Source organism: Haemaphysalis longicornis, unplaced genomic scaffold (assembly GCF_048455015.1).
Source record: "Haemaphysalis longicornis isolate Haplotype H1 unplaced genomic scaffold, Haemaphysalis longicornis Haplotype H1 scaffold_6, whole genome shotgun sequence".
In the NCBI taxonomy this organism is placed as follows: domain Eukaryota; kingdom Metazoa; phylum Arthropoda; class Arachnida; order Ixodida; family Ixodidae; genus Haemaphysalis; species Haemaphysalis longicornis.
Window position 1 is genome coordinate 198,135,740 of NW_027526407.1, and position 14,053 is coordinate 198,149,792.

A 14,053-nucleotide genomic window follows, 5' to 3' on the forward strand; every position below is an offset into this window, starting at 1 on the left:
CATTCTTCGACCTCCACGAACAGGAATTTTCAATTTTGCGTGTTTATTATTATTTTCATGTTCACATGTTATTTTTTTATGACTACGTACCGTAAACACACCAGTCTCTGTATTTCCCAGTGTCAATATTTTGCACTTTTATTGCTGCATCGCCCTTCATTAATGCCCCACTAATGCCAGTGCCCAACTAACTATAACCCCCCTCATTCTATTTTAACCCAAATGATCTCGTCTCAATTTTCCTAAATTCAGCCTAATCACTGCGCGTACCTAATCTATTTTATCCTCACCCACTTCGTCTCCAGGCTTTCTTCCCAAATATTCCACCTAATTATAGCCTCATCAACCTAATTCATATACCACCCAAACCAGAACAGTACAAACAACAACGCGAAACACTGAGAACAGATCATGACTGTTCCACCCTATTTTTGACAACGCAATGTATCTACTGCAGTAGCTGAGAGTCACGGCACTTACAGCCACACTAGGTTAGTCTTGCCGCTGCATTGAGAACGTTACATTTCATTTTTATTGAAGGGTTCCAAAAAAATTTATTTCACAATTTTTTCAGCTAGATATTTAAAATCAAAATTTTTACAATTTATTTTTCCATTATTAAATGAAACCGATATAAATAAAACCGATGCGTTTTCAGACATTTAAGACAAACAGCTAATTCAAATGGAGAAATAATTATTTAGGAACTAGACTGTTTGCCGTAAGTGAACATATTTCTCGGAAAGCCACATAAGGTAAAAAACTGCCATTAGGCCAAGATTTTTATTTATTTATTTATTTACAGATACTGCAGGCCCTTCTCGGGCCCATGCAGGAGTGAAGACAAAAAAATACATCGGCATAAATTCAACATACAACTCGACAATACATCAGTGTTGCTTGACGTAATTTTAAAACGTACAACACACCTAGGCGGAGGCGCAAATATGCTTACACAATCACATATGGAAAAGAAATGAAAATGATAATGTAATCACATTTTGAAACAACACTTCAATCAAAGCGTATATCATCAATAGCGCCATGCTGGATCAACCACTCACTCTGCACCATACGATATTGCTGCACATGCATGTGCACCCTTGCAAATGCATGCGCAACCAAATATAGGGTAGAAAGACGCAGTTATTGTGCAGAGTAAGGCAGTATTGTTTACCGATATGAATGTGCTGTGCGTATACAAGATAACAGCAAGATTTGTTTTTGTCTTCTAAATTGTTCTTGTCAAGGAGGTTTTAACTATTATGAGTAATACTAGTCTGCTTTGGTGTGATCGTTCCACGTCTTGAATTTTCTTGTTTCCTTGGTCTTGTTGCGCTCTTTCGATATCGCCTAAATGAAACGTAAAAAGCTTGAGGAGGGTTTGGTATCTTGACTAACGATTCAGGAAACAGTTCGCATACAATGCTACGGTATTGCGAACGCACGAAATGTAACGCAAGGTGACATAATATTTTGCTTGCAACAAACTCATCGAGCTGGATGATCCTTACAGCATGCATAACTTCCAGTGGAACCGCATCATTTCAGCGCAAATATGACATATTTCGTTACAGCAACTTCCGTTTAAAGGTGACAATTAGTAGTATTTTAAATACTCCAAATATGTTTCGAAATTTTAACTTCTATATCATACAAAGAGAAAAGCCAAAATTCATAGAACAAATGACAGAAATTGTCCTGTTTGCTTCTAGACATTGTCTCCTGGGTTATAAAAACCTCAGCTACGCTGTTTCTTGCTCTTGGTGGTATCTTCAATTTTTGTACGTATGCGTACGCATTGTTTGAAAGGAGTGTATTTACACTTCTGGTCTTTCTCTGCACACATGAAGAATTCATGTTAGAAACTCCTGTAATTCCTCGAGCAATATTCAGCTAAATTACAGCTGTTTTTGCAGCCATTTTTTGTAATTTTACCCATGTATCAAAATTGCGTAATTTCTTTTCTGTAATCTTTGTACACTATACTGTCACACAAGTTCATGGGTTATAGGAAGGAGGTATTACAACCATAACAGCGTTCCTCTTTATTTGGCTGTCGCTATAATAGGCAACGGCCGCCATCCCCGAATAATTTTTTGTCGAATGCTTATGTTCCTTTTTCTCAGTAAAGTGCTAATTTTACACATAGATACGCATTATATTTAGCTATGTCAAAATAGTATTTTTACTTAGCCCCGAGGGCCTATCTGCAGAGTTGTTTCGCTAAAAATGAGCAAAATCAAATTGCGGCCTCAAAAAAATATTACACCAGCTTAATTTTTAGGAATGACAATAACCAAATTCGATGGAAATGGCAACAAATGCTTCTGGTCACAGAAAGAACAACAAAAGGAGCACCAAATATTCGATGCGACACAAAAGGCTACTCCAAAACTAAGACTTCCCCTCTGTAAATACGAAAGCGTAAATGACTATTCAGGCAGTCGCTTAGGAATATGTAATTTTGGAATTGAACCAGCATGATAGTTTTGAAGCCATGCGAGTCGCGGGGTGATGCAGCTTTCCGTAATTGTTTATTTTTCTGCGTGCCTTGTGTCTGCGATTCTCAAGGCTCTTTTCAGCGTTGCTTTCGTTTATCTTTTATGTTTGCATTTTTCAACGGGAGCAGTTGCTTTTTTTGCTTTGGAACTTTTCTCCTCCTACCACATCTATGCGGTTTTGACCTCCACACGTATTGCTAGATGTGCAATCTACGTGAGTCATTTTGACCATAACACAAGTAGCTAACCAATGTTTGGACGTCGAAGGCCACAATGTTTTCACTAGGTACACACTTTCTTTTTGCTAGAGGTGAAGTTCGCCGAATGATCTGGGGATGCCTATTAGGATGGCCTTTTAAAGGATTCCAGCTAAAAGCTTAGTGCCACCTCATTTTTCGTTGCTTCCATATTAGTGCTAGACATATAAAGGCGATCACAATAAAATATCTACCCGCTTCTGGGCATCGACGACGCTCTCGATTTTCTGTATGGTGCAATATAGCTTTAGGTATGTTGTCATATTACTGTATGAAGGACATAAGGTTAGGCAGCGCTACCAGGATGCAACAAGTCAACCCGTTTGTTTATCTACCGCAGATAATTGGCGTCCTGCTTCTCACGGAAGCAGGAAGCGAAAACCCGGCTCTGCTATCAGGATTCAAAGATGCACCACTTACCAGCCACCAACAGCATCATTTGTAGGTTGCGCACTTAGAACATGCTCTCGCTGATTTGCCTGGATACAGGCCTGATTTGTTGACTGCACGCCTTGACGCGAATCCCCATAACGTGAAGATGGCTCTGCTAGCACACTAGATGGGTATAAAGAATGAACACCCCTCAATTCAAGCCATAGAGCATGGCAGCGCTTCAAGGAGGATGCGGCATCACAATCCGTTTGTTTGTCTACCACAGGTGAGCAGGATTTATGGCAAATGTATTCGTTCGAATCACCTAGGCCTCATTGGTCTGCCGTACCCTAGGCAGATGTGTGCACAATGTGTGCACAACAGATGTGTGCACAACAAAGCCGGGAAGCGATTTAGAGGAGATCTTGAAACAGCTTCAGGTAATTGCAGATAACCTAAAAAAATAAAAGAAGAATGATTGAACTTCAAATCCAATTCTTTTTGGAATGTGTAAAGCTCGCGTGATTTTCTTTAGAATGTCATAAATGCCCTTGAGCGAATACAACAAAAAGCGATATGATTTCTCTATACCAAGTACACTATAATAGACGCTCCCGCAGAACTTTTATAAACTCAGGCATTTTACCAATAAAAACCAGCGGTAAACCTACAGGTAAAAAATTCCTGGATCAATTGCTTCACAAAGAGCTGAATAGAGACGGTTCAAAGTATATCATCCAAAAAAACAAGGCCGATACGACAAAAGCAGTCACAGACACGAAATGAATATCAGTGCCGGACTGACTGTACCCAAGGTTCTTCTGCACCAGCAATAATGGAGTGGAATAATTTGCCCATCACAACAACAAAGAGTCAACAATTGGAAGCCTTTTTATCCTAGCGCGAATGGTATATTATTGTTATATAATACCTTTTGAATTATGTTTTTATCCACTGTTTCGTGTGCTCACTAGTATTTTAAGCACTACTTGGTAGGGATACAGATATACCATAGTATTGGTGTAGTTTGTGGGGATTCTCCCCTGTGAGCGCCCACGTTAGGCCGTTCAAACTGCCGCGCGCCACTTCTCCTGCCATCTGGGAACACACGGCAGAAAGACTGTGCGATGGAGGGGGGGGCGTGGCACATTTTTGGGCACGCTAGATAAGGGCAGCGGCGCTTGGTAGCGGGGGGAGGTGCCGGCCGGGAGCGCCGCCGGTGACAAGAGAGAAGCCACCGCCGTCAGCCACCTCGAAGAAGACGCACGTCAGCAAGGCCCGCCGTTCGTCCCGCCGTACCGTAAGCCCTGGGACCCTGAAGTGCTTTTGTTATGTGCTTGGCTGATTGAATCCCCTGTTCCATTTATATTTCATTTTCCACTGCTTGAGTAAAGCGCAATTTTTCCTCTTGCAATGTTCTGTGCGTGATGTTTTGACGAGGCCGTTGCCTGAACCCCCCTCGGTAGGCAGAACTACCTACAGTGGCGCCCAACGTGGATTTAGGCTAGCACAGTCCTTTGTCAGCAAGACGCTTACGCACAGAAGCAAATTGCGACTAAAACTTTCGTGCATTTGTTTGCAAGCGGCAGCTGTTTCTGGAACTTAGCACTTCAGCTTAGCGAAATGTATTTTGCTGCTGAAAGCCGGGTATAATGTTGTTGCTCTTACGCCCGACTTCATTTCTTTTCAACGAGCCTGCGCACTACCCAGCTTTCTTTTCCGCGGCACCGAATGTCCAGTTTTCCGGCGAGCGCCGCAACTGATAAGCATTACCCGCAGTTGACTTTGTGCTGGTGCGTGCTCGATTTATACGGTGGCATCTTTGTAGCTCCTTCGCCCGAGTTCGTTGGTTCTCGGAGTTTCGTTGGCGTCCAGCAATGAAGTCCGCTGCCGACGGAAAGGAACTTCGTTCGGGAACAGTCGTCGGGGCCACGGCCCCCGACACCGCCTTCAGCGAAGCTCTCACCACAGTGGCCGGCTTATGTCAAGCTCTTACGCAACACCTGGGCACTCTACAAGACCCGGCGCCCCGTCTTCAGCCTGACATCCCAACCTACCGCGGCTATGACGACCGTCTGTCCGTCGCGGATTTCCTTGACAAGCTCGATGTCTACAAGGCCGCCGTCGGAGCGTCGGACACTCATATGCTAACCAGGGTATTGCCACTGGTTTTCCAAGGGCCTGCAGCCTGCTGGTGGCGCCTGCAGTCCCCGTTTGCGTCGTGGGCCACCTTTGTGGTAAGCTTTCGGACTGAGTTCCTTCCGCCTGGATACGACACTCGCATTCTCCGTGAGTTAGATCTCAGGACGCAACACCCTAACGAAAGCCTGTTAGAGTACGCGCTATGCAAGAACTATACAGGAGAGCGGCCCCAGAGACTACTTCAGCTGAGCAAGTTGCCCGTGTGTTACGGCAGTGCCATCCTCGGTTCCAGCCGTATTTGTATGCTCAAACGTACGCGGATTTGAATGCAGTTGCTTCGAACGCGCGCGCTATTCAGGAGTGCCTGCTCGCCAATTTGCAGTATGCACCACCGCCAACGCCGAGCCAATCCTTGGAGCCCAGCTGTGCCTGGAACGGGCCTGGCGCTTTCCAGTCGTGGGCGCCGCAGTCCGCGACACACCGGGCTTTGGATCCGGGCGAATTTGCACCAAGAAGGCGGCCGCAGAACCGATACCGTGACCGCACTCCAGCCAACGCGGGCTACGGGGCCGTGGGCCACCCGGTCCCAGCCAACGTGGGCTACGGGGCCGTGGGCCACCCGGTCCCAACCAACGTGGGCTACGGGGCCGTGGGCCACCCGGTCCCAGCCAACGTGGGCTACGGGGCCGTGGGCCGCACGGTCCCACACGAAGGCGAGCCATCCGGCGGACGAATGTGGTACGGACGCAACCAGGCCCGTCAGCAGGGGCCCGCCACCGAGGACAGATTTCCGCGTTCGGGAAACTTCACGTCACGGCGTCGCTGAAGCCAGGCAGCGAGTCGCAGTGGGCCAACACACCTGATAAATCTTTGCTTGTGCCTTCGGAGGATCGCATGCAGTATCCCCCCAAGCTAGTGTCACCAACCATTCGTGTCAAAGTGCTCGGCAAGATCGTAACTGCACTCCTTGATACCGGTTCCACAGTTTCCCTTATCGGCGATATGCTTTTCGAACACTGCAAGGCAAAGCGGGTAAAATTTCGCCATACCGAAGTTATGCTTAGGATGGCGTCGAGCGCGGCCGTGGAGAGCACAAACGCTGTTCGGTTACGCATATCGGTTAGCTCCCGCGCTAAGAGACAAAGGTTTTTGTATCTCAAGGGCTTGTCGGTTGCCATGATCCTAGGCACAGATTTTATCGCAGATGTTGCTATGCGGTTGGACATCAGAGCTGGCGGGTACTACCTTGGCGACGACCCAGGTTTTTTCCCGTTTGAGACCTCGGCGGGTCCCCCGTTACCCTGCAGGTCTCGCGCTGCTTTGTCGACTGAAAGCCTGCCGGCAGACCTGTTACAGGAGCTGCAGAATTTCAAAGGAACGTCGTCTCAGCGCAAACAGCTCGAAGACCTCCTGCGCCAGTATGCGGACATGTTCACGGAAAAACCAGGAAAAACGGATGTCTTGCAGCATCGCATCGACACTGGGAACGCAAAACCATGGCGATGCAGCCCACGACCAATGAACGCCCCCAAGAGAGCGCTTTTCGACAAAGCCTTGGACGAGATGCTCGACACCGGCGTCATTCGTCCATCAAAGAGTCCTTGGGCGTTCCCCGTCGTCCCAGTCGGTAAGAAAGATGGATCTATGCGAATCTGTGTCGACTACCGAAAACTGAATGCCATGACGGAACGAGATGCCTATCCGTTCCCGTCGGTGACCGAAATAACGTATGCCGGGGCAGGCGCGAAGTATTTCACGACCTTGGATTGTTCACGTGGCTATTTACAAATAGAAATGCACCAAGACGATGTACCGAAGACCGCGTTTACATGTCACCGAGGGTTGTTTGAATTCGTGCGTATGCCTTTCGGTCTAAGCAATACCCCAGTTCATATCAAATGATGATGGACATTGTTCTGGGTGACGCGAAACACGAATTCGCTTTGTGTTATCTCGACGACGTCACTGTCTTTTCACGCTCGTTCCAGGAACATGTGGAACATTTGCAGATAGTGCTACAGCGCATGCGCGCAGCCGGGCTGACTATACATCCCGGCAAAGAAAATCAACTTACTCGGATTTGTTGTTCACAAGGGCGTTCTGCGACCAAATCCAGAGAAACTGCAAGCCATACTCCAATACCCGCCGCCGAGCGACGTCAAAAGCTTGCGACGGTTTCTTGGCATGATTGCGTTGTATCGCCAGTTCATTCCCCAGTGCGCGAACATCTCTGTACCGCTCAATGAACTACTTCGCAAAGGCAAGAAGTGGTGTTGGGCGTCCGAACAACAGACCGCTTTTCAAACCTTGCTGACAGCATTAGCAGAAAATGCGTCTTTGCAACTTCCTGACCTAAACAAGCCGTTTGTGGTACAAACAGACGCCAGTGAATTCGGCTTGGGGGCGGTACTTCTGCAAGAGTGGGATCAAGTGTTGAGACCAGTGGCTTTCGCCAGTCACACTCTGACGCCAGCCGAACGCAATTATTCCGTCACCGAAAAGGAATGCCTAGCGATTGTGTTCTCGCTGAAAAAATTTGACATGTTTCTAGACGGAGCATGCTTCACCATTCAGACTGACCACCAAGCTCTCTCCTGGCTTCAGAGGCTTCAAAACCCAGCAGGACGACTCGCTCGTTGGGCACTCGCGCTGCAACGTTATGACTACTCCATCGAATACAAGAAAGGCACCACTAATACAGTTGCTGACGCGCTGTCACGCGCTCCCCTTTTTACTGATACACAGGTGGAAAACGAAGAAAGTATGGTGGTTGCAGCAGTGCAGGGCCCCACGAACGACCGTTGGGGATCGTTGGTGAGCCAGCAGGACTTGGTTGCGGCACAGCGGAGCGATGGTCTATGTCGCAAAGTCATCGACAAGCTCTCGACAACAGACTCTCCAGAAGCTTCCCGGAGCGACGAGGTTGACAGCTACTTGCTTGGAAATCATGGTATTCTGCTGCGATACATTCCCCAGGCAGACGACGACTCAACACAAACTCCTTTCCGAGTTGTCGTTCCCCGCTCTGGCGGGTCACTCGTCTGGGCAAAAAACCCATGAAAAGTTATGTCGCACAGCAACTTGGCCGGGAATGCGACAAGATGTACTTCGGTACGCTCGCTCCTCCCCCATATGCCAGAAGACCAAACCACGTGGAGGCCTGCCGCTTGGAACAATGACATCCGTCCATAGCACCTCGCCGTGGCAAATCGTTGCATGCGACGTGATGGGGCCGTTTCCTCGAAGTCCTCGAGGCAACCAGTTCTTGTTGGTAATTACAGACCACTTCTCAAAGTGGGTCGAGTTGTTTCCTTTGCGGAAGCTAACGTCTCAAAAGGTGTGGGAATGCCTCCTGGAAGTGTTCACGAGGTTTGGTTTCCCCTCGCAGTTATTCACGGACAACGCGCCGTATTTCACCAGTAAGGTTTTCCGAGATTCTTACCACGCCTTGGGAATACGTCACACCCGCACCTCGGCTTACCACCCACAAGCGAACATTACGGAACGGGTCAACCGAAACCTTAAATCGATGCTCATTGCTCACACTGGCCGTCACAAGGACTGGGACAACAAGCTTTCCGAGATGGGTTTCGCAACGCGGACAATGAGTAACAGATCTACCGGTTTCACGGCAGCGCAACTGAATTTTGGCAGAGACCTCACGTTTCCTCTCGACAGTTCGCTCCAACCCACGCAGAATCGCACTGATAAATCCCCGCGACATTCGCGGCTGACCTTCGCAAGCGGCTAACAGAGTCCGTCCGGGAGGCCCGCGAACATCTCGACATCTCCCGACTCGACCAGACGTCCCAGTACGACAAGCGCCGACGGGACGTACAATTTTTCATGGGTGATCTTGTGTTGAAGCGAACACATCCAGTTAGTGATGCGTCGAAGGGCTTCACCGCCTCACTTGCACACAGGTGGGATGGCCCGTACACCGTGGTGGGTAAGTCTAACCTGTCGTATGTGCTGAAAAACTCTTCCACAGGTGGATCGTACGGTCCGGTGCACGTGTCCGAACTAAAGCGGTATTTTTCGCACGAGGATACAGCCAACGGGAATCAGCGAGAAGACTGCCGCGGAAAGCGCGCGACACATGAGTATTCCCCGTCACCACGATACAATCTGCGCATGCGTCACTAACTACTGGCTCATTTGTGTTTTCTTTGCTTTTGCCTGCAGAACATGTCTCGGAACAGCAGTCGGGCCCACCCCTACCACCGTCGGCAACCCGAACGCTCGGCCCCGCCCCAGGGTTCACGGCGCCGCCCGTTCCCGTCACCGTACCGTCCAGCACGACCTACGGAAGAGGTGGCCACGTGGACGGCGCTGTCACCTTCGGGCCACCCGGTGGGCTGGCACTCTCGTCTCGAGTGGTCCGACCAGCCTCAAGTGCTCGTCGGCACGCCGCGCACCTCCGTCCCGGCCCCCTTTCAGGGGCTCACAATCGCAGAACGTCACCCGGTAAAACCACGGCCGGTATACACCCAGGAAGAACTGGCTGCGCTGTGTGAAGTGTGCCAAGTGCCGGAAATCAGCTGGCGTCACCACCGTGCCGGGGCTCTCCACAGAGAGCGTTCAAGAGCCTTGCGCGCCAACCGCCCGGAGGGCAACAACAGCCAGGACGCCCTGGAAGAAGCCTTGGCAATGCTGCGGCGGTTGCGCCCAGACCAGCGGCGCCAAGCAACGGACGCAATCCTGGACTCCGAGGACTGTGTGTAAACGAGTCTCGGACATTTTTTTTTTCTCCCTTTTCTTTCGGTTATTTTTTTCTCTCTCTTCGTGTAGCAAAGAACCAAGAACTTTTTTTTTCCAAGGGGGGGGGAAGTGTGGGGATTCTCCCCTGTGAGCACCCACGTTAGGCCGTTCAAACTGCCGCGCGCCACCTCTCCTGCCATCTGGGAACACACGGCAGAAAGACTGTGCGATGGAGGGGGGGGCGTGGCACATTTTTGGGCACGCTAGATAAGGGCAGCGGCGCTTGGTAGCGGGGGGAGGTGCCGGCCGGGAGCGCCGCCGGTGACAAAAGAGAAGCCACCACCGTCAGCCACCTCGAAGAAGACGCACGTCAGCAAGGCCCGCCGTTCGTCCCGCCGTACCGTAAGCCCTGGGACCCTGAAGTGCTTTTGTTATGTGCTTGGCTGATTGTATCCCCTGTTCCATTTATATTTCATTTTCCACTGCTTGAGTAAAGCGCAATTGTTCCCCTTGCAATGTTCTGTGCGTGATGTTTTGACGAGGCCGTTGCCTGAACCCCCCTCGGTAGGCAGAACTACCTACAAGTTATAATTGTCATGGTATGGACATAGTCGTAAAATGTATTGCTGTCACTTTTGTGTCATTCGTTAATGTAATATTTCACTTGTGACGTCAGTACCCTTTTCATGAATCTTGTCATTTCACAATGAATGGGTCCGTCATGCAATATTCTCCAATTGAGATTGGCAGTATACCCAAATAACAAAAAACTAAATATATTTTTCACCCATAAACAGATGATGTGGATACTGACAGATAGCCTTCGACAAGCAGTGCCGCACAAATAATGCATTCGCGACCAATGGCGGCCATTAATATTTCTGGGTTATACCATTTCGTTTGTGCAATGCTGCGACTTGATTCGAGAAAATTATGAACTCTTTTTTTGAATGGTTTCAAGTAAAACACATACCTATGCCACGTAGACTCGTCAGTGCGTTCTCACTGTTTTATGACGTATCTAGAGCTTCTGTCAGAATTACGTTAAAAATTGATACACGATGGCATCCAGCTACCCTCTTGAAGTGCCCCTTTGCCGCAGCCAGATTAAAAATTTTGGGCACTCTGTTGACCCTTCTCCAGTTCAACCTAATCACGAAAAAGGTGAAGCAGTCGCCAAGTTGCAAATGCCCCACTCGAATAAATATGTGCCCAGCTTTTCGAGACCTTGTTTTTCTTTCTGTCGTTAATTAGATACTGTGGCCATGTAGCTACCTTTGCAGACTGTTTGAAGAGAAGCTTTAAGTGTAGTCCCGGCCACGACTAAGCAATTCAGTCCTCTGACTTCGGTCCTTACGTGAACATGGTTTTTAATGCCTTCAGCGTATATCTAAGTGCGCACGGAAAGAAATCGCCACGGGACCGGCGAACTACTGGAACAATAGCAAGTGGGTCAAAACAGTGTAACTGCGTACATAATATGTTTGCTGTCCGATTGAGAACGCATTAAGCATTCAATCACTTACAGTTAGCGAGTGTCGCGCCCTCGTCTGGGCCCTTGGCAAACTTTCAACAACGTTTGTAAGGCTCAAACATACATTTTACAGTCATAACAAACGACCACTTGCGGCGCTGGCTTACCAAATTGAAATACAAACTGCACGGCTTTGTTTCTGAGAATTACTTATAAAAAATATGAGTTTTGGGTCTTCTATAACTCACATGGCTTGCATAAAGACGCCTGCTGTCTATCACGTCACCCCGTTTAGCCCCTCAGACAACCCCGCATGAGGATGTCCCGTGTGTCTTTACAATATCCCACTTTCTCTACATCGGTGATGATAAGTGCCGTGACGCTTTACTCCGTTCAATTATTCATTGTCTCCGCTGTCCGTCACCAGACCTTTGCGTGCGCACACGCACCCTCCGAAATAGCGCGTTCTATTGCGAGAACTTCCGTTCTCACGCTTTTCACCTTCTGCTCTTTGTTCCCAGCCACCTTCGTTCGACCCTCCTTTACCGCTTACACGACGTAAGCGCACCTGTGCTACTCACGATGGCTTGAACGTTTGATCTATTGCGGCTTCAGTTCTTATGACCTGACCTTTACCACTGAGTATGCCGCTTTTTCCTCGCGTAACGGCTGCCAGGGACAGAAAAATCCTTCCACGCATCCTCCTACAGAAGTTCAACTCATCTACCTTCCCCATGAGCCATCCTTTCTCTTGGGCCTCAATTAACTTGGTCGTTTGCTACTGTCCACCTCAAAAAACAAGGGGTCGGCGTTGCGACAAATTACACGCTGTGGTACAATGTCACACACGCCCCAGCTACCAGCTGTGCAACTGATGTCGCTCACCTTCTTCTCTAAGGCGTCCTTCTGCATCACGACACTTCCCGCCAGCTTTTGACTTACGGCGGCTGGGAATTATTCCTTAATTATTGACAATATTCTCCGCTCTGGCGGGACGATACACAAGCTTGCAACCGCCTATAACCCACCTAAAATAATGGAGTCAAGGAACGCTTGAACCTGACGTTAATCGAGAGGCTGTCCATGTATTGTATTTTACCCCCCGAGATTGGGACCTCGCGTTACCGTTTGTTAGAGATGAGGGGCCCTTGGGTTGTCTTACTCGGTCAGGCCCGCAGGTCCGGGCTCGGCATGGTGTCAGACTAGAGACTCGAGATGACTGCTCAGGAGGAAACTGTACAGGAGGTTTATTCCACGAGATGACAGTGAAGACAGGAGAACAAGAACGACAAGAACAAGAACTATATTCGCTTAAATAGAGTTCGTTTTCCCCAGATCTATGGCTAGGGAATTTAGCTTCACGCAAGTTGTCCAAGTTGGGCAGTGCATGACACCTGATGTACCACCCACGACATGAGGCGGGGCTGATGCACACGGGCCACTCAGTCGATAGAAAGGGTGAATGTTCACGTCATCGATCATCTGTTGTGCCGGAGTTGCACAATTTCTCGCAAGTATTGATTTTTGAGGCCCCGTGAGAACGCAATTTCAACTCTTCTCCCAGCATGTGAAGACGAGTGACATCTTGCTCTCGCCCATGGTTTGAAACCGAAGAGCATGGGCACTTGAAACCGCAGCTTCCTTTCGGTGGACATTTCTACCATACAGGTATGAAGAAAAGAAGTGGCCCGCAACATTCGGCGAACCGAGGGTAGAAGCCACCACTTGAAACCGCCGCCGCCGCTGCCACCGTTGGCACCAGCGTTTCTTGCCGTCTTATGCCTCTGGGTGATTCATCCACGTACACCTTCCTAGAGAACTTGCGAGGAATTTTTCCCAGGCCTTTGTTGGTCGATTCTAACACGCTTCACTTTCGCTTACAAAACCTGCCGCCATGATATGCCCGACCTCTCCCCATTTTATCTACTGGTTAGCCATGAACAGGCTCAGTACTTCCTAAATCTTCCTTTCAATAAGCTCGCGAGGCTATTGGTAGGGTCCAACAAGCCAATAAAATGATCTTGACAACTGTGCTTCTTTGCAAGTATCCCAGAAGACACAATACGACGAATGTAGCAGCTCCGTCCTCTTTTCTCCGGGCTCACTTGTTCTGCTTTGGTCTCCTGGACGCCATGTGGGCGTCTCCAAAAAACTGCTTCAACCCCACTCTGAACCCTACAAACTATTGTGTTGCGTAATAGACTTACCATAGGAGATAAGCCCTACCATCTATCCGGGCCTCATAAACCACTGCCCCGCGTACCAGAATTGTCCACGTAGCCAGTCTAAAACTGTATCGCTCACCTCCTACCATACGATCGTAGGAGAAATCCCTGTTTTAGGGATAAACATATGATCTGTGCTATGCCACTGGTTCGGTAAGCTCCAAACTCGGCTTGTTGTTACGGCAACGCTTTCTTTGAAACACAACGCTTTGCAAATAGTTGTAAATACAAACCCCCTTGTCCCGTAACAATATAAAATTTATTGTGGACCACATTGTCAGGACATAATTATTCGTTGCAGACAGTATTAAAAACTCGGGAAAACCCTGTGAAGGTTTCAAGCATGGCGGTTCGCTTATTTATGTTATGTTTAAATTT

At 48.6% G+C, this 14,053-nt stretch overlaps 2 protein-coding genes across 2 annotated transcripts; both read left to right on the forward strand.

Annotated features, from left to right (window-relative positions):
- Positions 1–5,239: 5,239 nt before the first annotated feature.
- On the forward strand, positions 5,240–6,101 carry LOC144143428 (uncharacterized). Its single transcript, XM_077675184.1, has 2 exons — positions 5,240–5,370; positions 5,634–6,101. Exons 1-2 carry the CDS (start codon positions 5,278–5,280, stop codon positions 6,099–6,101), a joined length of 561 nt encoding a protein of 186 aa, XP_077531310.1. The 5' UTR covers positions 5,240–5,277.
- Positions 6,102–7,809: 1,708 nt separating this feature from the next.
- On the forward strand, positions 7,810–8,335 carry LOC144143429 (uncharacterized). The gene has a single exon (XM_077675186.1). It carries the CDS (start codon positions 7,817–7,819, stop codon positions 8,333–8,335), a length of 519 nt encoding a protein of 172 aa, XP_077531312.1. The 5' UTR covers positions 7,810–7,816.
- The last annotated feature ends 5,718 nt before the right edge of the window (positions 8,336–14,053 follow it).

What these genes read in the sequence shown, in the direction of transcription:
- LOC144143428 (XM_077675184.1), top strand. Translation starts at nt 5,278, where the DNA reads ATGCTAACCAGGGTATTGCCACTGGTTTTCCAAGGGCCTGCAGCCTGC. An exon ending in CGTCGTGGGCCACCTTTGTG is followed by an intron (nt 5,371 to 5,633) that starts GTAAGCTTTCGG and finishes CGCGCTATTCAG; the next exon opens with GAGTGCCTGCTCGCCAATTT.
- LOC144143429 (XM_077675186.1), top strand. Translation starts at nt 7,817, where the DNA reads ATGTTTCTAGACGGAGCATGCTTCACCATTCAGACTGACCACCAAGCT.